The sequence below is a fragment of the Macaca mulatta genome, chromosome 16 (genome assembly GCF_049350105.2).
Source record: "Macaca mulatta isolate MMU2019108-1 chromosome 16, T2T-MMU8v2.0, whole genome shotgun sequence".
Classification (NCBI taxonomy): domain Eukaryota; kingdom Metazoa; phylum Chordata; class Mammalia; order Primates; family Cercopithecidae; genus Macaca; species Macaca mulatta.
In genome coordinates this window covers 69297457-69323762 of record NC_133421.1, presented here as the reverse complement: position 1 = coordinate 69323762, position 26306 = coordinate 69297457, and the positions used below count along the sequence as shown (strand labels likewise).

The 26306-nt window shown below is 49.7% G+C and overlaps 1 protein-coding gene across 5 annotated transcripts; it reads left to right on the top strand.

Annotated features, from left to right (window-relative positions):
• The first annotated feature begins 279 nt into the window (after positions 1–279).
• Positions 280–22392, top strand: KIF18B (kinesin family member 18B). Of its 5 annotated transcripts, none has more exons than XM_077972054.1 (16): positions 280–425; positions 11972–12298; positions 12914–13071; positions 13395–13499; positions 13713–13823; positions 13900–14097; positions 14233–14409; positions 15316–15390; positions 15522–15622; positions 16047–16197; positions 16525–16652; positions 19217–19422; positions 19657–20212; positions 21194–21283; positions 21771–21856; positions 22086–22392. In XM_077972054.1, exons 2-16 carry the CDS (start codon positions 11986–11988, stop codon positions 22190–22192), a joined length of 2562 nt encoding a protein of 853 aa, XP_077828180.1. In that variant the 5' UTR covers positions 280–425; positions 11972–11985; the 3' UTR covers positions 22193–22392. The 5 variants fall into 5 exon arrangements, with proteins under 5 accessions (XP_077828180.1, XP_014975385.3, XP_077828179.1 ...); XM_015119899.3 differs by having other exon boundaries at positions 294–425; positions 16011–16197; XM_077972053.1 differs by lacking the exon at positions 280–425 and adding an exon at positions 687–827.
• The last annotated feature ends 3914 nt before the right edge of the window (positions 22393–26306 follow it).

The window sequence follows — 26306 nt, the reverse complement described above, 5'->3', positions numbered from 1 at the left end:
TTAAACACCTGTTGGATGTCTGGTTGCTGTAACTGGTGCTAAGCCTAGCCCCGGGGACCACAGAGACTGTGGCCCCACGTAACAGAACCCTGGGTTGGCTTCTGCCGGCTACTCTCGTGTGCCCAGCCCCGAGAGACAGCCTAGGAACCTCCAGCAGCCAGCAAGAGGAAGTGCGCAAGCGCACTGTGAACGGCTCGCGCAACACTTTGTTACTTAGGAAACAGCCAATCAGCGATCCGGTAGCTGACCAATGGGAAGCACGGTCTTGCCGCCCCGGCTAATTTGAACGCGAGGCGCCAGGTGGAGGTTGGCGCGGGTAGGGGAGAGTGTGCGGCGCACTCCCCTGGGGTGGGTACTCCTGTCTGTGTTGTGGCAGTGGGACCCGCGAGCAAGCAGCGACGCCAGCGGCGGAGAACCGACAAAAGGTAAGCCCTGGCCCACTGCGAAGCCGACCCCGCGAACGCCTGCTCTCAGGTCTCAGACGCGCAGACCCAGCTGCTCCGGGCGGTGGCCTGAGCCAGGCCTCTTTTGTGCTGGATGTCAAGGTGCGGCGCGGAGACTGAGCTTTGCCGCCGCCCCGGCAGGCCCTGCATGGACCCCTTTAAACTGGGCGGGAAGCGGGGCGCTTCCTTACACACCCGTACGGGTGGTCGGGACCCCTCTGCTTATCTACGCTGGACCTAGACTGGGCCTGCACATCTGCCACTGGGGCCTGGCCTTCTATAAGTCGGCCCCGTGAAAGGTCCTCCTGCTCGCAAGTGAGGAAGAATTGGGCTCTTATGCACACTAGAACTAAAGGCCTGGGACTCCCTGCATGTCAGTGTGGAGTAAGTAAGCCCCTCTCCACCCATCTTTACTGAACCGATTGCAGAGCTGCACGTGCCAGTGGCTGTAGCACGCAGTAAATTTTTTTTTTTTTTTTTTTTTTTTTTTTGGAGTTGGAGTCTCTCTGTCTGTCTCTTAGGTTGGAGTGCAATGGGACGATCTTGGCTCACTGCAACCTCCGCCTCCCGGGTTCAAGCGATTCTCCTACCTCAGCCTCCCGAGTAGCTGGGATTAAAGGCGCCTACCACCACACTCAGCTAATTTTTGTATTTTTAGTAGAGACAGGGTTGGCTGGGCTGGTATCGAACTTCTGACCTTAGGTGATCCGCCTGCCTCGGCCTCCCAAAGTGCTAGGATTACAGATGTGAGCCACCGCGCCTGGCCAAATATTTGATTGAATGAAGGAACAAGTGAAAGAACATTTATATGACAGAAGACCAGGCCTCTGTTACTGCTCCTAGGATGCATCTCCCCTTAGCTTTGACCTTCTAAGGAACTGAAGTGACATGGAAAAGATTAAGCCTGGTCTGTGCCACAGAACTTAAGGGATTTTATTGAAGACATTGGTTCCTCTAGCATCATGGGAAAATGCCATATGTCATATAATTTAACAGTAATGCTAATATCTATTGAGCACTTACCAGGTTTGAATGAACTCATTTAGTCTTCACAAATATATGGGGTATATACTAATGTTATTTACAATTTACAGGTTGGAAAACTGAGGCTCAGAGATGTTAAGCCTGGTTTAGAGGAGAACATCTCAATGTTATATTGCTTTCTCCAATCTTCTCCCTATTCTATTTCTTCCCCAATCACTGCATCCCATGCTTCAACAAGTACAAAGGTATCCAGTCATTCTCTGCCTATTTCATTGTTGAATTTCCCCACCCCTAGAGAGTTATTTTAAGATGTTGGTCTTTACATTATCTAACCCAATTCCATTTATACCTTTTAAAAAAAGTATACATTGGCCGGGCACGGTGGCTCAAGCCTGTAATCCCAGCACTTTGGGAGGCCGAGACGGGCGGATCACGAGGTCAGGAGATCGAGACCATCCTGGCTAACACGGTGAAACCCCGTCTCTACTAAAAATACAAAAAATTAGCCGGGCGAGGTGGCGGGCGCCTGTAGTCCCAACTACTCGGGAGGCTGAGGCAGGAGAATGGCGTGGACCCGGGAGGCGGAGCTTGCAGTGAGCTGAGATCCAGCCATTGCACTCCAGCCTGGGCGGCAGAGCGAGACTCCGTCTCAAAAAAAAAAAAAAAAAAAGTATACATTTATACTGTTGCAAAAAATAAAATAAAATAGAAGTTAAAAAAAAGTATACATGTAGCATATTTTATAAATTTATAAATTGTTTTTATACCTGGCCACAAAACAAATCTAAACAACTATCAGAATATTGTATAAAAGATAATCTCTTTACGTAAGCAATTAAATTATAAATATCACATTTACAATTTTTTTTTTTTTGGAAGTAGAGACAGTTCTCCCTATGTTGCCCAAGCTGGTCTTGAACTCCTGACCTCAAGCTATTCTCCTACCTCAGCCTCCCAAAGTCCTGGGATTACAGGCATGAGCTACTGTGCCCAGCTCATGTTTGGATTTTTTTTTTCCCCCTGAAACAGAGTTTCGCTCCTGTTGCCCAGGCTAGAGTGCAGTGGCACCACTTTGGCTCACTACAACCTCTACCTCCCAAGTTCAAGCAATTCTCCTGCCTCAGCCTCCGGAGTAGCTGGCATTATAGGCACCCGCCACCACGCCTGGCTAATTTTTTGTATTTTTAGTAGAGACGGGGTTTCACCATGTTGGCCAGGCTGGTCTCAAAATCCTAACATCAGCTGATCCACCAACCTTGGCCTCCCAAAGTGCTAAGATTATAGGCGTGAGCCACCATGCCTGGCCTGAAATTTTTAAAAAATACACTTAAGTCAGTCAAATAGGGAATCATAATTGTAATTAAAAGATAATTAGCATGGAACAATTATAAAAATACTATTTATAAAACTTGTGAGACGCAGTTAAAGTGATACTTAGAGGGCAATTTATAGTCTTAAATGCTTATATTAGAACATTTTGTTTAAGAAACTGAAAGTTAATGAGGCAAATACCAAACTTTAATAAGACAGAACAGTAGAGAACATATGTAGAATATAAAAGAAGATAAGACTGGGTGTGGTGGCTCACCCCTGTAATCCCAGCATTTTGGGAGGCCAAGGTGTGTGGACAGCTTGAGCCCAGGAGTTCAAGACCAGCCTGGGCAATATGGTGAAACCCCATCTCTTTTTAAAAATTTAAAATTAGGGGAGTATGGTGGCGTGTGCCTGTGATCCCAGCTACTCAGGAGGCTGAGGTGGGAGGATCTTTTGAGCCTTAGGAGGTCGAGGCTACAGTGAGCCATGATCGTGCCACTGCACTCCACTGTAGGCATCAGAGTGACACTGTCTTGATAAATAAATAAATAAATAAATAAATAAATAAATAAATAGCAGAATCAATGAAATAGCGTTTTATCATATAATATAGAGGATTATTTTAGTCAAAAGCTGTATCCAGAAAAGACTAATAAAAAAAAAACCTCTGGCAATACTTATGGAGAAACAAAGAAATAAAACACACAAAAAAAGATCTTAGGAGCAAAAATAGGTACATACTTCAGTTACACAGATTAAAAGAGAGAGAAACGCAATGAAACATTCTTTTTGACAATGCCTTTGGAAAATTTTCTAGGAAAAAACAACTTGCCAAAACTGACTCAAGAAGTTATGGGAATTTTGACTAGATCTAGGACTACTCCGTTGAGGAATTCAATTTTCCATAGAAAAAATTGAGTTAGTTTAAAATGTATCTACATAGGCATGAAAAATCTATACCAAATTCCACCAGAAACTTACAGGCAATTAAAAAAGATGATTCTACCTTATGCAAACTCTCCCTATAAAAAAGAGAAAACATGTTGAGTGTATTGTTGAGATCAAAAATGACACAAAGAAAATTACAAGTCAGGCCAGGCACGGTGGCTCATGCCTGTAATCCCAGCACTTTGGGAGGCCAAGGCGGGTGGATCACCTGAGGTCAGGAGTTTGAGACCAGCCTGACCAACATGGTGAAACCCCATCTCTACTAAAAATACAAAAAATAGCCAGGCGTGGTGGCAGGCACCTGTAATCCCAGCTACTAGGGAGACTGAGACAGAAGAATTGCTTGAACCGGGGAGGCAGAGGTTGCAGTGAGCTGAGACCACGCCATTGCACTCCAGCCTGCTGGGCAACAAGAGCAAAACTCCATTTCAAAAAAGAAAAAAAAAAAAACTACAAGTCAATCTGTTTCATTAATGTAGTTGTAAAAATCTTAATAAAATATTAGCAATCAGAAACCAATTATGTATTTAAAAACTAGATTATGACAAAGTTGAATTTATCCCAAGAATGAAAGAATGGTTTAATATTGGAAAATCTATTAATACAATTTACACATTTAAAGATTTAAAGAGCAAACATATCCTATTAGGCACAGAAATACAATTCAATAGGAGCAGGTGTGGTGGCTCACTCCTATATTCCCAGCACTTTGGGAGGCTGAGGTGGGAGGATCGCTTGAGCTCAGGAGTTGGAGATCTACCTGGGCAGCATAGTGAGACATCATTTCTACGAAAAATTTAAAAATTAGCCAGGGATGGTGGCATACCTGTGGTCCTAGCTACTGGGGAGGTAGGTGATATGATAAAGTGGGAAGATGGCTTAAGCCCAGGAGTTCAAGGCTGCTGTGAGCGGTGATCCCACCACTGCACTCCAGCCTGGGCAACAATGTGAGACCCGGTCTAAAATAATAAAAAAGGAAAAGAAAAAGAAAATTGAATTTAATAAAATTCAATATCCATTCATGACTTTTAAATATATATAGGTAAACTAGAAATGGAGACAAATTTCCTTAAACAAACAAAGTGTGAAATAGTGGAAGCATTCTTCATAAAATCAGGAAAGGGATGAGGATACTCACTATTACTGCTTTTATTCAATATTGTGCTGGAGGTCCTAACCGAAAATGTAAGACAAGAAAAATAAATAAAAATAAATTAAGATTAGGAAGAAACTCACAACACTATCATCAATTACAGCCTTATGATTATCTATTTAAAAAAACAAAAGAACACAATTTCTTCCTCTGCATGACCACATGTAGGAAGAACCAGTGGCCCGGGGGTGCTGTTCTTTTGTGGGTACCAAGGTGAGGAGGAGATGGAAGCTGCCCAAGCCCAATTGCAGGGCAGAACAGCCTAAGGATGGGGTAGTGTCCCCGGTGGCAGAGGTCAAGTTCTAGCCTTGCTACTTCACGTTTGGGAGACAAGTTCCTGTGCCTCCTGTTCCTTTTGTAGGGTAGGGATGTAACAATTGTTATGAAAGTTAAACACCATTTGTAAAGCACTTAGCATAGTGTCTAATTCATAGTAAGCACTGAGTAAATGTTAGCTGTAATAATAATTATTTTTAGACTTTTGGATTCAGACTCTGCTCTTCTCTGGCCCTTATTTATTCATAGGACAAATTCAGCATCTGCTGCATGCTGGGCTGGGTGCCCAGGCACCTGGGGTACACAGACTATGTCAGAAGAAGGTCCTGCTCTTGGAGCTTAAGGACAAAAAAACAAGTGCATGAGGATTGTGAAGGAGAGATGAAGGGGGCTACAGCATCACCTGTAAAACTAGGGCATCCAGGGGTTGGGCTTCTTCCCCTACCCCCTCACCCTTACTACCTTCTTCAGCTCCCAGTGTCTGCAGGGAGATTCCCTCAAGTCCTCTGAAATTTTTCTCCAGGGACTTCTGAGGAGCATGGGCTCACTGGGCCTGTCTCTACTAGGGTGGGCAGAGCAGGCCATCCCCAAAACAACAGAATCTTGGTTTTCCAGCCCCAGCCTGGCAGAGCACTAGCCTCTGGGTTTTAATGAGCTGCCCTGGGTTAGAAACAGGACGTGACTGTGACTGGCTGAGAATCCTGAAGATCTTATTAAAGAATCATCTCCCTTGTACTTTGGGCTGAACTGCTCTTTCCAACCAAGGATCAAAGCAAACTTGACACACGTTCTCTCATTAATCTCCCCATCCCCTGGGGCGGGAGCAGCTCGGTAGCTGTTTTCTCTGGTTCTCAAAGGGGGAAGCTGACGCGACATTGACCTGGTGTGGTTTGTGGAAAGACCTCCACCTTGGTCAGATGCTGAACAGGGACCAGGACCCAGGCATCCTAGCAGCGGCTATGCCAAGTGTCATCCACACTTTGTGCCCATGCCCCCAGCACCATCTCAGCAAGAAGGAAAACATCTCATTAGGCAAACAGACTCAGCCACACTGGCCCTCAGGAGGCGGGAGGAGAGAACTGTAAAGGTTATGAGCACTCCTTTGCCAGTGCCCTTTTTAATTTCCTGCTTAGAATGTTAGGCTGCTCTGTGGCTCCTCCTCAGCTAAAGCCCTCCCCATGGGAAGCTGCGACTGCCAGGAAATGTGGACCCAGGCATCCTCTGCTTTCACTTCCCCGGGTGCCAAAGTGGGGTTTCCTGGGGGTAGGTCTGCAAGAGTAGGAGACAGCAACCCTCTCTGTTGAAAATTAGGTACAGCCGGGCGCAGTGGCTCACGACTGTAATCCCAACATTTTGGGAGGCCAAGGCAGGCGAATCACCTGAGGTCAGGAGTTCGAGATCAGCTGGCCAACATGGTGAAACCTCGTCTCTACTAAAAATCCAAAAATTACCTGGCTGTGCTGGTAGGCGCCTGTAATCCCAGCTACTCGGGAGGCTGAGGCAGGAGAATTGCTTGAACCCGGGAGGCAAAGGTTTTGCAGTGAGCTGAGATCACGCCATTGCACTCCAGTCTGGGCGACAGAGCAAGACTCTGTCTCAAAAATAATAAAATAAAAAGAAAGAAAAAGAAAATTAGGTACAGTCCATCTATTTGAAAGTGTTTATAGAATACAGAATGCTAATTCCATAAAAGGGATTATAATTATTATACAAACATAAGGGACTATTACAACAATGTGATCATTGTAGCATAATATGTAATATCACTATAAGGCAGTATGGCCCGGTGTGTAGTCAGACTGCCTGGGTTGGAATCGGGCTCCATCACTCACTAGCATTGAGACCTTAGGCAAACTGCTTAACCCTCTTTGTCTCAATTTCTTCATTGAAAAATGAGTATAATAATAGTATCCATCTTGTGAGATTGCAATGGGGATAAAAGGAGATATGTATAAGGTGCTTTGAACAGTTCCTGACACAGTGAGCACTTAGCTAATATGCTTACTATGGCAATCTGATTGCTGGGACAGGAATAGAATTACATACATGTAAAAGGATTATGGTTGGTTGATATCTTTCTCTTATTTTATATGGGGAAGAAGTTAAGAAGTTTAGGGGTCAGGGAACAGGAATTTCAAATCAGCTCAGTTCTGTCTCATTCCCCAAGGAAAACCTTAGCTATTTGCTAAAGTGTCAGGTAGAAACCCCACTTTTCTTTGCTGAATGACCTTGGTATTTGCGACCCACCAGTGGAAGCTAGTCTTTACCTGGAAGGCATGCATCTATTCAGAATGCCCAGGAACAGCCCGTTCCTCACCTCTTGTCAATATATCCCTGGAGTTGGGCTGAACTTTTCCAGGATGCATTCCAAAATTCCATCCCTTCCCTTGGTACGCTGCATTCCAAGAATTCCATCCCTACCCTTGGTACACTGTTTCGAAAGAGAAATGAAAAACCAAGGAGAGAGTCTGGGGGAGATATAAGTAAGATATAAGATATGAGTAAATATGTGTTTGGAATTATTACCCAGTCAACATTAGGAAATCTGTTGAGTCACACTCTACATTAATAGATTAAAGAAGAAATATGTGTGATCACTTCAGCAAGTGCCAAAAAGCATTTTATAAAATTCAACACCCATTCCTACCTTCCTAATGGGCAGTGGAGGTGGGGAACTAAATATAGAAGAGCTGGCTGGGCGCGGTGGCTCAAGCCTGTAATCCCAGCACTTTGGGAGGCCGAGACGGGCAGATCACGAGGTCAGGAGATCGAGACCATCCTGGCTAACCCGGTGAAACCCCATCTCTACAAAAAAATACAAAAAACTAGCCAGGCGAGGTGGCGGGTGCCTGTAGTCCCAGCTACTCGGGAGGCTGAGGCAGGAGAATGGCATAAACCCGGGAGGCAGAGCTTGCAGTGAGCTGAGATCCGGTCACTGCACTCCAGCCCAGGCGACAGAGCAAGACTCCGTCTCAAAAAAAAAAAAAAAAAAAAAAAGAAATAGAAGAGCTAAAAATAGAAAGTAACTGTCATTATTTGCAAACGATATCATCATTTAATTGAAAGACTTAAGAGAATCAATGACAATCTATTAGAACCAATAAGGGAGTTGAGCAATGTGGCCAGATACAAGATCTGCATGCAGAAATCAGTAGCTTTCCTATCTTCTGGAAGAAAGGAGTTTGAAAATGTAATTTTAAAAGGAGTGGGTGGGTGCAGTGGCTCACGCCTGTAATCCCAGCACTTTGGGAGGCCAAGGCGGATGGATCACTTGAGGTCAGGAGTTGGAGCCCCCACCTCTACTAAAAATACAAAAATTAGCTGGGCGTGGTGGTGCACACCCGTAGTCCCAGCTGCTCAGAAGGTTGAGGCAAGAGAACCTGGGAGGTGGAGGTTGCAGTGAGCCGAGATGGTGCCACTGCACTCCAGCCTGGGTGATAGCGAGACTCAGTCTCAAAAAAAATAAAAATAAAACAAGGATTCTATACATAATATAGCAAAGATCATGTAATAACTGGTAATAAGCCTATCAGGAAATATATAATACCCATGTGAGGAAAATTATAAAATTTTACTAAAGACTGTAAAGGTGTGAATAAATGGAAAGAGATATCGGTTCCTAGGTGGGAACACTTGATATTGTAAAGATGCCAATTTTCCTCATATTAATCTATAAGTTCAAAATAATCTAAATTAAAATCTTAGAAGGATTTTTCATAGAAGTTCATAAGCTGATTCTAAAACCATATGTAAGACAAGATGCCTAAAAATAGCCAAGAAAAAGAGCAATGAGGTGATATATGATAAAACCACAGTAATTACAAGAGTGAGGTACTGGAAAAGGAATGGACATAACGAAACAGAAGAGAAAGTCCAGAAACAAATTCATGTTTCTTTCTCTTTTTTTGAGATGGAGTCTGTCTCTGTCACCCAAGCTAGATTACAATGGCGCGATCTCAGCTCACTGCAACCTCTGCCTCCCAAATTCAAGTGGTTCTCCTACCTCGGCCTCCTGAGTAGCTGGGATTACAGGCGCCTGCCACCATGCCCGACTAATTTTTGTATTTTTAGTAGAGACGGAGTTTCACCACATTGGCCAGGCTGGTCTCAAACTCCTGACCTCAAGTGATCTGCCAGCCTCAGCCTCCCAAAGTGCTAGGATTACAGGCGTGACCTCCCAAAGTGCTAGGATTACAGGCATGAGCCACCGCACCTGGCACAAACTCATGTTCCTTTTTTTTTTTTTTTTTTTTGAAATGGAGTTTCACTCTTGTTGCCCAGGCTGGAGTGCAGTGGCATGATCTCAGCTTACCACAACCTCCACCTCCCAGGTTCAAGCGATTCTCCTGCCTCAGCCTCCTGAGTAGCTGGGACTACAGGTATGTGCCACCACACCCAGCTAATTTTGTATTTTTTGTAGAGAGGGGGTTCCTTCATGTTGGTCAAGCCAGTCTCGAACTTCCAACCTCAGGTGATCTGCCCACCTTGGCCTCCCAAAGTTCTAGGATTACAGGTGTGAGCTACCACACCCAGCTACAAATTCATGTTTCTATGAGACTTTAGTTATGTTAAATTTGGCATTTCAAATTGGTGGAGGAAGAATGCACTATTCAATAAATGACCTTGAGGATAATTGCTTACCAATTAGAAAGAAAATATATTTAGAAACCTCCTCACATAGTTCACACACACAAAAAATTCCATCTCCATGACGACCTCAATATGAGAAAGAAAAAGTATTAGACAGAAATATAAGAAGAGGGTTTATTACCTTGTAGAAGAAATGTCTTCTTAAGTATGGCATAAAAGCTATAAAATAAAAGATTGACATGTTTGACCATTTAAGTGTTAAAAACTTCACTATGGCCGGGGTAGGATTTTTTCCAGGAATGCATGGTTGGTTTGATACCAGGAATAATATCTAATAAATTAACATAGCAACAAAATAAGGGAGAAAAAAACACATAAACATATTGGGATGGCCGGGTGAGGTGGCTCACGCCTGTCATCCTAGCACTTTGGGAGACCAAGGTGGGCAGATCACCTGAGGTTAGGAGTTCGAGACCAGCCTGGCCAACGTGGCAAAACACCATCTCTACTAAAAACACAAAAATTAGCCAGGCCTGCTGGCGGGCCCCTGTAATCCCAGCTATTGGGGAAGCTGAGGCAGGAGAATTGCTTGAACCTGGGAGGCGGAGGTTGCAGTGAGCTGAGATCATGCCACTGCACTCCGGCCTGGGCAACAAAGAGTGAAACTCCGTCTCAAAAAAAAAAAAAAATACATATATATGTGTGTGTGTGTGTGTGTGTGTGTGTGTATGGAAATACTAAAAGAGCATTGATAAAATTCTAGACTTTCCTAATAATAACCCCAAGTAAAACAAAAATAGAAGAAATTCCTAATGTGATAAAGACTACTTGTATAAAACTAATGTCTAAATAGGGAAACGCTAAAGCCATTTCCTTTAGAATCAGAAGCAAAACAGGAATGCACATTATCATAATTATTCAACATTGTTTTAGAAATTCTAGAGACTGCAATAGACAAGAAATGAAATATTGGGTATGAATATAGAGAAGAAAAGGTAAAAACTTTTTCCTCTTCTGATACATAATTGTATACTTGGAAAACTCAGTAAGTTCTAACAAAAATAAATGAAATTAATAAGAGAGTTTGGGGGTGGTAGATATAGTGTGAATATATAAAATTAGTTGTGTTCCTCCATACTAGTAATTATCAGCTGGAAATGTAAATGGGGAAAAGTGTTCCATCCACAGGAGCAATTAAGTACATAAAACACCTGAGAAATATATTAAAAGGACAATTACAGAACTAACTGAAGAGATAGAAAACTATAAAATCTTATTGAGGGACATAAAAAATATCTGAACAAAAAGAAAGGCAGTAGCCACAATCTTGCCTGAAAGCGTTTAATACACTTGGCTGCTAAAGGCTTATGTAAAGTAAAAAAATAAAAGGCTCAGTATAATAAATATGTAAATGTAATACAGTTCAAACTGTAGTCCCAATAGGGTTTTTGAGGGAGGAGAGGGCTCCAAGTTGGGGGTAGACTTGATAAAATTTTCTTAAAATCAAGTAGCATAATAAATGCCTGAAAATAGCCGAGAAAGCTATAGAAAAGAAAGAGTAATGAAGAGGTTCTCGCCTTACTAGCTGGAAAGCATACTGTAAAGTAATATCATGGAAACAGTGTGGCACTGTTGTGCCCAAGGATAGACAGAGCTACATGAGGGTTATGAAAAGTAAGGGAAAAAAAAAAAGAATAGACAAATGGATTCATGGAACATAGTAGAAAGCCCAGTAAGAGGCCTCCAACAATATAGTCATTTGAGGCCTGGTGTGGTGGCTCACGCCTATAATCCCAACACTTTAGGAGGCCGGGGTGAGTGGATCACAAGGTCAGGATTTCGAGACCAGCCTGACCAACATGGTGAAACCCCATCTCTACTAAAAATACACACAAAAAATTAGCTGGGCATGGTGGCACGTGCCTGTAATCTCAGCTACTCAGGAGGCTAAGGCAGGGGAATCGCTTGAACCTGGGAGGCGGAGGTTGCAGTGAGCCGAGATCACGCCATTGCACTCCAGCCTGGGCGACAGAGCAAGAGTCCGTCTCAAAAAAATATATATATATAGTCATTTGAGTATGACAAATGGTATTTCAAGTGCGAAAGAGATATAATTGGTTTCGGCACCAATATTTTTACTCTCTTGAGGCATAAAACAGAGACCAGTCATTGGGAGTGGGTGGAGGGGGCCTTGGAGTGCTGAGGGGGCACCTGGTCAGGCCTGGGGTGGGATTGGTCCTCAGCTCCACCATGTCTCGGCCAGGTGTCACCACGGTGATGGCAGTGGAGGACAGCACGCTGCAAGTGGTGGTGCGGGTGCGGCCCCCCACCCCTCGGGAGCTGGACGGTCAGCGGCGGCCAGTGGTTCAGGTGGTGGACGAGCGGGTGCTGGTGTTTAACCCTGAGGAGCCCGATGGAGGGCTCCCTAGCCTGAAGTGGGGCGGCACCCATGATGGCCCCAAGAAGAAGGGCAAAGACCTGACGTTTGTCTTTGACCGGATCTTTGGCGAGGCAGCCACCCAACAGGACGTGTTCCAGCACACCACGCACAGCATCCTGGACAGCTTCCTTCAGGGCTACAACTGCTCAGGTGAGAACCTCAGCCCTGACTGGCAGTGGCCTGGCCTCCCTGCCTCCTCCTAAGGGAAGGGTTTCATGTGTCTTCTGGCATGTGCCCGCCTCCCCCAGGCTGGGCACGATTTACTAAGGAGTTTTGTACAATGTCCCATCATGCTCTGTGGGACCCCCATTCATTCATTCAGTCTATGGGGGAGGCACTCTACTGGGCCCAGGGCTGCACCAGCAAATCAGACAGGACAGCTCCTGTCCACTCGGTGCTCACAGTCTAGAGGGGGGAAGACACCACTCACAGATCACACCCACAGTGTGTGGCGATAAACCAGGGTAAATGGTAAGACGGAGATAACTGTGGGCCTTCAACACCAAAAGCTGCCTCGCCTACAGAAGGAAGGCATAGCCGACACCCATAGTGGAGATCCGGTCATCCCAAATCCACTGGCCTATGGGGGAGCAGAACAAACACACAGAGAACTCCAACCCTGCAGTGGGAACATGGAGGGTGCGATTAGTGGGAGCAGTGGACCAGGGAACACAGGAGGCAAAGGAAAGGCGCTTGAGGGACGAGGGAAGGTCTGAGCTGGGTGGCAAGGCACTGGGGTCCTCCTCCTTACTCTGTCCTCTGCAGTGTTTGCCTACGGGGCTACCGGGGCTGGGAAGACACACACCATGCTGGGAAGGGAGGGGGACCCCGGCATCATGTACCTGACCACCGTGGAACTGTACAGGCGCCTGGAGGCCCGCCAGCAGGAGAAGTGCTTCGAGGTGCTCATCAGCTACCAGGAGGTCGGCTGCCCCTGCCCTGGGCCTCGTTCTCACAACCACCTGGGGGGAAGTGAGCCCATGGGGTGGAGTGAGCTGGTGTGGGACAGGGTGGCAGGAAATGGAGAGCTGGGGCCCCTCAAGGAGATAGATACAGCTCAGTGAGAGGCTGCACTGGAGACACCCGCCTGTTCACCCTGCTGTGGTCATATAACACAGTCCTGGGAAGCACCACTCCTGTGGGTGTCTCAGATACACCCCGGCCTCAGCTCCCCTGTCCAGCCGCTAGGGAGAGGTTTCCTGATGGGCCGCTCTCCCTCAGGCCTCTTCCTTTCTTCCTTTCTCAGGTGTACAATGAGCAGATCCATGACCTCCTGGAACCCAAGGGGCCCCTTGCCATCCGCGAGGACCCCGACAAGGGGGTGGTGGTGCAAGGACTTTCTTTCCACCAGGTGTGGGATTGGGCTTGGGTAGGACGATCGGCCCCATGGGTCCTTGGGGTTCCCTCACAAAACTGTTTGGGGATGCCCTAGGTTCTGTGATGGTGGTGGCAGTGGTGGTGGTATCAAGGGGGTGATGTAGGTTCTGAAGAGCAGCCCTTCCTGTTAGGGGAAAAGTCCTGGTCGGGGAACCCACAGCCCCGTTCCTGGGCCTCTCCTCTGTAGCCAGCCTCAGCTGAGCAGCTGCTGGAGATGCTGACCAGGGGGAACCGTAACCGCACACAGCACCCCACTGATGCCAACGCGACTTCCTCCCGCTCCCATGCCATCTTCCAGGTGAGGTCATGGGTCAGAGCCTGAAACCAGGGCTCCTGATGCCTAGCTCCCCCTCACCCCTGCCATCTCCCTTCAGATCTTTGTGAAGCAGCAGGACAGGGTTCCAGGACTGACCCAGGCTGTCCAGATGGCCAAGATGAGCCTGATTGACCTAGCTGGCTCAGAGCGGGCATCCAGCACCCATGCGAAGGGGGAGCGGCTGCGGGAGGGGGCCAACATCAACCGATCTCTGCTGGCTCTCATCAACGTCCTCAACGCCTTGGCCGACGCAAAGGTAAAGCGGCGCAGGCTGGCGTTCCCCCTAGGATAGCAACTGAGCACCTGAACCCAGGGCCAAAGGCCACAGGGCCCCATCCTGGGTCAGTGCCATCAGCCTCCTCACCCCACACCTGCTCACTGCACCCCCCAGGGCCGCAAGACCCATGTGCCCTACCGGGACAGCAAACTGACCCGCCTGCTCAAAGACTCCCTCGGGGGCAACTGCCGCACAGTGATGATCGCTGCCATCAGCCCCTCCAGCCTGGCCTACGAGGACACATACAACACCCTCAAATATGCTGACCGGGCCAAGGAGATCAGGCTCTCGGTGCGTGCTTCCGCCGGGGAGCAGGGAAGGGTGGGACCCAAGCAGCTCCCACAGATCCCTGGGCCAAGTGTCCCCAAGGCAAAGGAAAGAAGTTCCTCTGGCCTGGGCATGGTGGCTCATTCCTGTAATCCCAGCACTTTGGGAGGCCGAGGGGGGGCAGATCACCAGAGGTCAGGGGTTCGAGACCAGCCTGGGCAGCACAGTGAAACCCCCGTCTCTACTAAAAATACAAAAATTTACGGGGCATGGTGGTGGGCGCCTGTAATCCCAGCTACTCCAGAGGCTGAGGCAGAAGAATCGTTTGAACCTAAGAGGTGACGGTTGCAATGAGCTGGGATAATGCCACTGCACTCCAGCCTGGGCAACAGAGCTAGACTCTGTCTCAAAAAAAAAGAAGTTCCTCTGTCTTCAGAGAGTCTTTGTGATAGAAGCGACACAGTCCTCATCCCTGGGTGGGAAGTCACCAGCTAAGAGGGGCAAGATGGTCTCCAAAACCAAGGGAGACAGCAGGAGGGTGGCCTCTCATTGGCCAGTGGTCTAGTTCAGACTTGTTTTTAGCAGCAGGAGCATATTTTCAGCAAAGCATAAACACTGATACATGCTTTCTGCTACATCTGCTTGACCCCTATCTCCCTCCCTCCCTCCCCTAGGGAGCCCTGGCTCTCCTGGGACCACTGCAAGAACACCCTAACCCTGGCAAGAAGGTCTTATTCATGGAGTCGGGGGTCTTCTGCCCCTCGCTGTGGTCTTAGGCACGATACTGACCTTCTCTGCTGTGTCTCCCCACTTGCGAGGGTGGGTCATGGGGACATGGGTGAGACCTAGCGCAGTGCCTGGCTGTCGGAGGTAGCTGATAAAAGCTGCTTTGAATGAATAAGTAAATCTCTCTCCTATTCCCCATCTCAGCTGAAGAGCAACGTGACCAGCCTGGACTGTCACATCAGCCAGTATGCTACCATCTGCCAACAGCTCCAGGCTGAGGTGAGGAGCCTGCCCTGGGGGCACAGAGCCAGAGGCAGGAGCTTGAGGGTGTGACCGGGGCTCTGTCTGCCCCTCCCCTCCTGTGCTTAGCCGGGGTTCTCTGGGGCTGGGCTGGGCTGCTTCTGTTCCAGGTAGCCGCTCTGAGGAAGAAGCTCCAAGTATATGAAGGGGGAGGCCAACCCCCAAGACAGTACCTCCCAAGATCCCCCAAGTCAGGACCACCACCACAACAGTGAGTTCCACTGCCCATTCCCGCCCCCACCCTGCAGCTCAGCCAGGATGGGGAGCCAGGCCCCCTTCTCCAGTTTCTGGAAGAATAGGACTCCTTGCTTCTGCTCCAATCCCTAGGGTTAAGGGTTCGCACCCAGTGCTGTGTCCAGTGAGTAAATGGCACCCCAGCCCATAAGAGCAGGGCCTACTATTTGAGAGAAGGTGAACTTAGGGGTGTTCGCAAACCAGAAAATCCCTGACCCCTCCTACCCTCAGCTACTGCCCATTTGTCACCTAAGCGTCTGTCCCTTATGGACTCTATATGACCTGGGTGCCACAGAGATCCCACCCGTTCCCTGCTCTCCCACCTGGCCCACATCCTGCCCCTCAAACCCTCCTTTCCCTCTTAGCCTTCCCAGCTCCCCCTTGCCACCCCACCCTCCCAGCCAGCCCTGCACCCCAGAGCTCCCTGCAGGGCCTAGAGCCCTTCAAGAGGAGAGTCTGGGGACAGAGGCCCAGGTGGAGAGGGCCATGGAAGGGAACTCTTCAGACCAGGAGCAGTCCCCAAAGGACCAGGGTGAAGGCCCAGCTGAGGAGGTAGGACTTGGGGGTGTGAGGCCTGGGTAACGGAAGGGCTTGGAGCTGGTGGGATATTGGAAAAAATGCCTCTCCCTGACTCAGAGTCCCTTCAGTCCCGTCTCTCTATGTGGATGTCTTGCACTTTCATCATTAGGAGGATTTCAGATTCTGGGCAGGAAAAAGAAATGATCCATCAGATCGTTGTGTGTTTGGAAGTGACCAAGACCTGGTCATTCTAGGAGCTGTCATTTCCACTCTTGTAGGAGGGAAGGATTTTAGAAACTGTTTATAAAGGTGGGTAGGCCATCCTGGCCCCTCTACTTGTGCCTTCTCCTTCCTCTTTAGGTTCCAACACAGATGCCAGAGCAGAACCCCACACATGCACTGCCAGAGTCCCCTGGCCTGACCCTGCAGCCCAACCCAGTTGTGGGCCACCTCTCAGCACAGGAACTGGAACGGGATCGTTCTAAACAGTAGGTATCTTCTTGCTGTATTCTGGAATCCAGGTGGGAGGTGACGGGTTCAGCCTCCCTGGGGGTGGGAATTGGTGTTAAGCACATCACAAAAGCTCTGTCTCTTCATCAGCACTGTCCTTTACTGGGTTTCACCTCTTTGGTGTTATCATCACCTACTCAATTAGCTTATCACCTCTACGTATTCCTCTACATAGCTGGCTGCCCAGCAGGAGAGGGAAGCAAAACGCCAGAGTCCATCCAGGCAGCCAGCAGGCCCTGGGTCAGAGCAGGGCAGCTGGGACTTGCGCTTTGCTTTTCAGTCTGAGGCCAGGCTGCCCATCTACAGCGAGGAGGGGGCAGCCAAGGGAAGCTGAACATCAGGCTGGGGAAAGGACAGCCTTCCTGAGTCAGTGTTTATCGCGTGTCTTCATCAACGGATTGACTGTGGCTATTTATTCTCAGAAGTAAATATCAACCACTACTCAAAGCCAAAGAAAAATGGATTTTGGACCATTCTTTCTATGCTTCATAGAAAGATGCTGCTAATATTTTTCTCCTTGGCCCCTAGTTCCTAAATCCCCTGCCACTTAGCTCTGTTACTGCCATCCCGCTCTTCCCTCCCCAGCACGCTTCACGCTAGGCAGTGTATTTAAAGCTTCTGGACAGAAGGGCCTGTTTAATTTTATTTCTTGTTGGGGAGTGTCTGTTCCCGACTCAGCAAAAATGCTGCAGTCTGAATAATCGGCAGCTCATTATCTGTCTCCTGCTATCAGGTCCTGCCCGGGGCCCTGGAGAGGAAATGATGCACTGCTGGGACGTCCCCCTCATCTCCCAGGGAACAACCATGAGCTCCTACCAATGACCCAGGGCCCATCTGCTAGGGATCCCCTGTTATGAGGAGAGAGGACACCAGGGTCCTTATTTCTGCCCTGGCTTTGTGGTCTCCAACAGATTGCTTCAACCTTGGCCTTGACTTGCGGATCATAGTCCCCAGTCTCCCTACTTCTCGGGGATGAAGTACTAATAAAATGTAACAAATCTCCATGCTGGAAACGTCCTAACACCAGATCATTGAAAATATTTCCCTTTGATTTTAGAATTTAGAATCTTGGATCACTAGAGCACTGAGTAGATCTTAGATTTTCCAATTCAGTGGTTTTTCAGATTTTTTTTTTTTATTGTTTTTTGCTACAATGAAATCTAATGCATAGAACAGTCAAAACAGAGTTACTCTGTCTAATGGGTTTTTGAAACCTAATTTGAAAACCCCTGATTTAGACCAGCTCCCCATTTATCAGATGGGGCACTGGAGCCTTTGTTCAGGCTCACATAGCAAGAGGGACGGGGCCAGAGCCTGGATATTTCCCCCAAACGCCCACGCTTCACAATTGTCTAATCTTCCTTGTAATGTGTGGCTCGTGCAGATATAGAATGAGTTTCCACTGTGTCCATTTTAATTTATATCCTGCCTTTTTTCAAAAAGGCCTCGAGGCTGCATTATAAAATGAGTTTGTGTTCCCTGAGCACACCCTGACTGAGGGCAGTGGAGGGGGCTTCAGAGATGTCCAGGCTGGTAGAACTACCTGAGGATAAATCATTTTCCATGGATAATTCCCACTGAGATAATTGTGTTTATTCTTTTATCATAGGTGTGCCTTACAGAAAGAAAATATGCTTTATTAGAATCTAAATTTACAACCTCAATAATCTCATTACCCTCGTCATTTCCTTTAAATAGCCCCCCAGTGCCTGTGAAATACACCTTGATTCACACATACTTTTTCAGGATCCCAATCATTAAATAGAAAGCATGGACTGAATGTATTTTTGAGGGTTTTCTTAGAATCACGATGAACATACCCTATCTTACATAATCTCCTCTTATCCTAACCAGCAAGATGGTATTATTTCCATTTTACAGGAAACAATAGTTAGCTAGACCTACAGTGCTTATTACATGCCAGGTATTCTTTAAACATTTTGTCTGTAAAGTAACTCATTCAGTCTTTCCAATAACCCTATGAGGTGGGTGCATTTGTTATCCCCATTCTCAGGTTGTGGAGACTGAGGTTAACCAGTGCATCCAAGATCACAAACCTGGGAGGTATTGGAGCCAGGATGTGAGCAGGAAACTGGCAGTCTAACTTGAGCTGGGCTCTTAACTGCTCCCTTGCACTGCCCTTAGGGTAGATGAACTCATGATTGCAGCACTAGTAAGTGGCAGAGCCAAGAGGAGACTCAGACCTTCTGAGTCCAGGGCCATCCAGTGCCCTTTCCTTATTTCTCAGATCACTGTCTTTGTCATGGGACGTGTTTAGTGGGCGACACCTCCCACCATTACCTGTGGCCATCCTGGCCAGCCTTGGCCTTCAGCAAAAGTATAGCAGAGCAGGAGCAGGAGCAGAGCAGGCTGGGAGGGTGGTGAGCCTGGCCAGCCCATCTGGAGCGAGGCAGGAGGGAACCAGGGGACCAGTTCAGGCTCCTCAGCCACAGCTGGAGTGATGAGGACAGGTGCATGGCATAGAGGCTCCTGGTCAGGCGGGGTCTGAGCAGGGCTGGGAATCCCCTTTCTTCTGTTCCAGGTTGGCCCTTAAGGTGCTGTGCCTGGCCCAGCGGCAGTACTCCCTGCTCCAAGCAGCCAACCTCCTGACCCCCGACATGATCACGGAGTTTGAGACCCTACAGCAGCTGGTGCAAGAGGAAAAAACTGAGCCTGGGGCAGAGGCCTCTAGCACTTCTGGCCTGGCCAGGGGGGCACCTCTGACTCAGGAGCTGTGTTCAGAGTCAAGTGAGTCTCATCCTGCTCTCCCTGCCTATGGGTGCTGTCTTCAAGGCCCCACTGGGGCTGAGGGGTGTCCAGGGGCCTCAGTTACTGGGTTTTGCTGCTGTAGGAGGCTGGGCCCCTGGGATCCTAGACTTCTGCACACAGAGTGGCCCCAGGAGACCTGAGGGGTTATGGGCTCCTTCATGTCTCCAGTGTCTGGCTCCCCAAGTTCTACAAATTCTCCTTCCTTCTGTGCAGTCCCTGTGCAGTCTCCTCTCCACCCAGAGCCTCCAGGATACACTGGCCCTGTGACCCGGACCATGGCGAGGCGACTGAGTGGCCCCCTGCACATGCTGGGGATCCCATCTGGACCTAACTACACACCAGCCCAGGAATCCCGATGGCCCATGGAGAAGAAGAAGAGGAGGAGACCAAGCCCCTTGGAGCCAGACAGTCCTATGGCCCCAAAGCGGGGCACCAAGCGCCAGCGCCAGTCCTTCCTGCCCTGCCTGAGGAGAGGGTCTCTGCCTGACGCCCAACCTTTACAGGGGCCCAGCACCCCCAAAGGAGAAAGGGCCTCCTCCCCCTGCCATTCCCCTCACTTTTGCCCAACCACAGTCATCAAAAGCCGGGTGCCCCTAGGCCCTTCCGCCATGCAGAACTGCTCCACCCCGCTGGCCCTGCCCACTCGAGACCTCAACGCCACCTTCGATCTCTCCGAGGAGCCTCCCTCAAAGCCCAGTTTCCATGAATGCATTGGCTGGGACAAAATCCCCCAGGAGCTGAGCAGGCTAGACCAGCCCTTCATCCCCAGGTGGGTCTCCCAGTCTCGCTCCACCCCTTCCGTCGGGGTCACTGGTCAGCAAGGGACTTCTTGGTGCTGCTGAGAAATATGGAGGACAGCCTGACTCGTGGAGCTGGGACAGTTCCTATCTGTTCCCCTTTGGTTGTGATCCGCTTTGCTCCCCAGGCCCAGGAGCGCCTATACAGCTATACAGCTGCCAAGGAGGCGTCACTTCCCTCGGGGCGCCTGCCTGGTCTGTCCATGCTGCAAAGCCACCCACTCTGTGCTGGTTTGTAGCATGCTCATGCGTAGCTAATGGGACCCCAACTTGGAAAGAGTCAGCAGGGAACAGGAATGTACTAGGGGAGCCCAACACTACTGTTCCTGTCTTTACTCGGGCTCTTTGACCTGGGCTGCATTCTATGTTCCACTAGGAAATACCTCTTTCTGCCACTTCTACTCCAGATTTTGGCCTCTGGCCCAGCATCTGGAACAGGAAAGGGGGTCCTTAGAAAACTCAGTTCAGTATTTTCCAGTGAGAAGATGAAGCTCTCACTCCCCCTTTCCACACACATGGCAGGGAAGGGGAACAGCAGCCCGCTCAGGACAGTCCAAGGCCAAGAACCAGTGGCAGACTGACCTGCACCTGTGGTGCAGAAGCTGGCAGGCTCTGCCTATCTGTGCCCTGCCCCCTTCCACAGCCCAAGAAGCAGCTCTTGGTAACAAGCGCAGAGCCAGGCAGGTGGAAGGGTGAAACTGTTTGAACTCCAGTTCCCTGGGTGCACCAGAAACTGACATCTGGATGTCCTCCCAGAGCAGGCCTGTCACTCAGCTGTCAGCCAGGCAGAGTGAGGCAGGGAGAGGAATCCACCTCTTTGTAGAAGAAACCTCAGAGGTCATCTTGTCCAACCACCCTCCCCCATGCCTGAGCTGGGGGCTGGAGGGAGGAAGCGGCTGGCCCTGCTTCTGGTTCCCTGCTGATCGGCCTCCTTCCCCTCTCTCCCTCCCTAGGGGATCCATGCCCCTATTCACCATGAAGGGTCCCAAGCCAACATCTTCCCTCCCTGGGACCTCTGCCTGCCAGAAGAAGCGCATTGCGAGGTGAGATTTTGGAGGGGTTGGTTGTCTGGGAGAAGGAGCTCGCTCTCAGCAGGGCAGCAGACACCTGGGCCGACTCTGGGCCCCCAGTGTCTCTGTCTCTGGACCCCCCGAGCAAGCAGCTGAGGTCCTGTGAGCAGGGTGCGCATCTAGTTCTCCACCTGAGGTTTCCTTGGCCCTTGCTATCCCAGGATCACCCAGAGCTGATCCACGAGGGAGGCGCTCAGCACCCATTGGTCCGTGAGGGAGGTGCTGCACACTATTAATCCAGCAAAGGGACTCTCCATCCTCTCCGCTACTTCCCTCTCATATCCCCAACCCTAGACACTGCCTCTCCCGCCCTTAGATCCGGCTCTGGAAGCTCCTGCCGGCGCCCAGCATCCTTTGCTCTCAGAGCTTAGTGTTGAGTATTTACATGCCCCACTCAATGCACACACATAGTCCAGAGACAGGGCCGTAACCGTCCACCTTCCCTCATTTCCTCCCTCAGTTCCTCAGTCTCCCGTGGCCGCAGCCGCATCGCCCGCCTCCCCAGCAGCACTTTGAAGAGGCCAGCTGGGCCCCTTGTACTCCCAGGTGACTGGCACTAGGGACAGGGATAGCCTGGGCCATGGAGGCCAATGAAGACAAGAAGCAGGAGGGCGCAGGGGGGTGCTGAGACCCAGAAGAAAGGAGGGCCTAGGGTACTGCCAAGCATCTCACGGACACTGCTGATGAGACAGGTGGGAAGTGGGCTGGAGGACGGGGACAGAGCCTCACTTTCCTTCCTCGCTGCACTCCCCGCCACCATCCAACTGGCCTGCAGAGCTGCCCTTGAGTCCCCTGTGCCCTAGCAACCAGAGGAGTGGAAAGGACCTCATCAGGGTGGGGAGAGCGCTGTCAGCGGGGAACGGCGTCACCAAGGTGTCCTGACCGCGAGAATGTCCTGATCACCAAGGTGTCCTAACCCACCGGCCCCTCTATGCTGGATAGACCTGGAGCCACCTGCACCAGGAGCTGGACCTGCCTTCCTTACCTGGGAGCAATTAGTGCCAACACACCTTCGCTGTATTAACATCCCTTCCCAGACACCATCCTGCTACTCACCCTCTGTTAATCTCCTGTTACACTCAGCTTCTTAGCATGTACATATTCATTTGTGAGTGTTAACGTGCTGCTATTTTTTGGTTTTGGTTTTGGTTTTGGTTTTGAGATGGAGTCTCACTCTGTCGCCCAGGCCGGAGTGCAGTGGTACGATCTCGGCTCACTGCAACCTCCGCCTCCTGGGTTCAAGTAATTCTCCTGCCTCAGCTTTCCAAGTAGCTGGAATTACAGGTGCCCGCCACCATGCCCAGCTAATTTTCATCTGTATAATAGAGATGGGGTTTTGCCATGTTGGCCAGGCTAGTCTTGAACTCCTGACCTCAGGTGATCCGCTTGCCTCAGCTTCCCAAAGTGCTGAGATTATAGGCGTGAGCCACCGCGCCTGACCCATGTTGCTGTTTTAAAGGTGCTGCCATGTTCCCCCCTCATTTTTAATTTTTATTTTGCTTGAGACAGAATCTTGCTCTGTGACCCAGGCTGGAGTGCAGTTGCATGATCTCGGCTCACTGCAACCTCCACCTCCCAGGTTACTCTCCTGCCTCAGCCTCCCTAGTAGCTGGGACTACAGGTCCCCCCGCCACCACACCCAGCTAATTTTTTTGTATTTTTAGTAGAGACGGGGTTTCACCGTGTTAGCCAGGAAGGTCTCAATCTCCTGACCTCGTGATCCACCTGCCTCAGCCTCCCAAAGTGCTGGGATTACAGGCATGAGCCACCGCGCCCGGCCTCCCCTCTCATTTATGATGCCCTCTGTGCAGGCAGACGGCTCTTGGGCTCTTTTCCCCACCTGTCTCTAACACAGGCCCCACAGTGTTGGCCATGGGCAGTGGAGGAGGAGTGAGGATGGGTTGGGGAGCGGGGAGTCGCAGCTTGGCTCTTCCTGGTTTCTGAGACGGACATCTTCATCCCTACTCCCCTCAGTCCCCAACCACAGTCCTGGTGAAGATGTGGATGATAATGGTGCCTTGATTTCCAAATGAAGACAGCTTTATTGTTTCACTCTATTGTAAATAGGATACACGTTCAGTGTAAAAGTGTAAAGAAAGGGGAATTCAGCCTTAATGCTGCACCCAGATACAAATGCTAATGATACTTGGGTTTATAGCCTTCTGATCCTTTATTTCTGCATATATATATATATAGATATATACATATATTTTTGGTATAACAGTAAACCGTCTCCATCCTTGGTGTGTGTGTCTCTCTGTACACCTAGATAGGATAGCAACACCTTCCCTTTCTCACCTTCCTACTCTTAAGACCTCAGGAAACTTCTGAGTATATACAGAAAACAGTTCTCACTCTGCCTCCTCCTGGAGCCTGAGGTCTGAGCCCGGCTCTTCACTCCACAGCCCAATACACCTTGAAGGGCCTCCTCTTCTCCGTGGGTTTGGGGGTAATTGCACCTGGAGGTCTCTTCCACCCTTCTCCAGCCTTGGGGGTGGGTTGCTAGGAGTTCTGCCTTCTTAGTGGTCACTAGGTCTTAGGTGAGGCTCCAAGCTAAACCCCGCAGGCCTGAGTCCAGTGCAGTCTGCTATGCCGCCATGCCTCTACCTGGTTCGTGACTTCCATCTCCACTCCCTTGGATTGTGCGACAGTGCCACATAAGTTTCCCTCCATTCTCCCCATGAAGACATGGTTGGCTGAATGAATTAATAGTGTAAACAAAATTACAGGAGTCTGTGTTTAACCTGCTTCTGAAAACAAACATGTTAAAGGTATTTAGAGCATTGTAAGAAGCACGTAAATAAATGCGGCTAATTTCAACTGAGTCCTGGCTGTTCTGGGGGAGCAGCCTCTACCAGGTCAGCCCTGCAGCTCTGAGCCCTTTTTGTTTCTGTTTTGTTTTGTTTTAAGACAGAGTCTCACTGCAACTCCCAGGCTGTAGTGCAGTGGTGTGATCTCGCACCATTTATACTGCAAGCTCTGCTTCACTGGTTCAAACGATTCTCCTGCTTCAGTCTCCCGAAGTGCTGGGACTACAGGTGTGAGCTACCACACCTGGCTCACACCTCTATTTTTAGTAGAGACAGGGTTTCACCGTGTTGGCCAGGCTGGTCTTGAACTCCTGACCTCAAGTGATCCACCCACCTCGGCTTCCCAAAGTGCTAGGACTACAGGCATGAGCCACCGTGCCTGGCCGCTGAGCCCTTTTTGGAGTAGAGAAAAGAATAGCCAGGAGCATCGAGCACCCACTGGCTGCCAGGCCCTTCACCGAGCTGCGTCACCTCATAAGGGAGATAATGATAGGCTCCGAAAGGGTCACAAAACTTGCCCAGAGTTAGACTCAAGCGTTCTGGATCTGAGGTCTGCTTCTCTGCCTCACACCGAGCTGCTCTCCTCCAGAAGTGAATAATGTCTGCTCACTTCTAGAGGGAAGTGAAAAGGACAGACATTTCATGTGCTTGGGGTTCCCTCCTTTCCAATTAGTCTTTTTTTTTTTTTTTTTTTTTTGAGACGGAGTCTCGCTCTGTCGCCCAGGCTGGAGTGCAGTGGCCGGATCTCGGCTCACTGCAAGCTCCGCCTCCCGGGTTCACGCCATTCTCTTGCCTCAGCCTCCGGAGTAGCTGGGACTACAGGCGCCCGCCACCTCGCCCGGCTAGTTTTTTGTATTTTTTAGTAGAGATGGGGTTTCACCGTGTTAGCCAGGATGGTCTCGATCTCCTGACCTCGTGATCCACCCGTCTCGGCCTCCCAAAGTGCTGGGATTACAGGCGTGAGCCACCACGCCCGGCCTCCAATTAGTCTTAATGAGGTTTCCCCCCACTCTGTACCATGATTTCCAGAGAAGCAGTCACAGACTCACATCATCATAGCCCCCAGCACCCTGGCATGATGCCTTGACCTCAGGAGGCCTTGCTGAGTGTTGGTTGGATTCAAATTGAATAACATCCGCCATTTCCCGGGGCTTTCACATATATTATCTTATTTGATCATCACCATCACCCCTGCAAGTGCGGAGGCAGCAGGCTCAGGGCAAGGCAGCTGGTAACGAGGGCCAGGAGGGCAACCTTCACCCAATAGGGTCCGTTGCATGGGGCAGAATTTTGCCTGGGCCGGGGGCAGCTCAAGTGGAAGAGGTCACTCTTGACAAGCGTGTTCTACATCTGGTCATTCACTCGGCAAACATTTGTGGCTGTGTGGTGCAAACTGTGCTCCCAGGTGACCCATTAAATTCACAAAGACTCTGTGCTGATGGAGTCAAGCACGTGCGGCTCCTGCCCTCAATCACAGGAGGTCGGGCTGAGAGTGCTCGCTCGCAGTGTGGCGTCCCCCATGCCAGGAGGCAGCTTGGCTGGTCTGTGCTTTGAGCTTCGCAGGGAGCTGGCAGGGGCTCCAGGGTGCAGCAAGCTGACAGCCAGCTCCCAGCTGACCTCCGTGGGCGGCGATGAGACTCAGATTGGATTGTTCTTACGTAAAGAGTCATCCATGAGAAGCGGCAATCGATGGCTCCCCATCCGCTGAGGACCCAGCCTTGTCTAATGCCCCCCTCTCCCCGCCTCATCCTGCCTCTTCCACCCCGAAGGCCTGGCAGAGCCTCTCACTCCACCTCTATGAGTTTAGAAATCCTCATGCCCCAGGCCTTTTATGCCAACCTCCTTGCTTGACTCAGTTCCCACAGCTCACACTTGGGTCCCCACCCTGGGGTACAAATCCTGCCCAATTCAGAGAACCAGGCTCAGTGCCACGGGCTGAAAACAGAACAAGACATGGTCCCTCCATGCACAAAATCAGGATGGCACCTGTTCCTATCACCTGAGTGTAAGCCAAAATCTCAATCAGTGTTGGTATCTGCCAAGGAGAAGGGGTTGGGTTTTCTCTCTGTGTCCCCCTTACACATGGCTCTCAGCTTGGCCCACAAAGGGGACTTCATCACCACCTGGGGAGCCTCTTTGAGGTACTAACTCAGGAGTGCTGCCTCCCAGACCCCCAGATTCCCCTA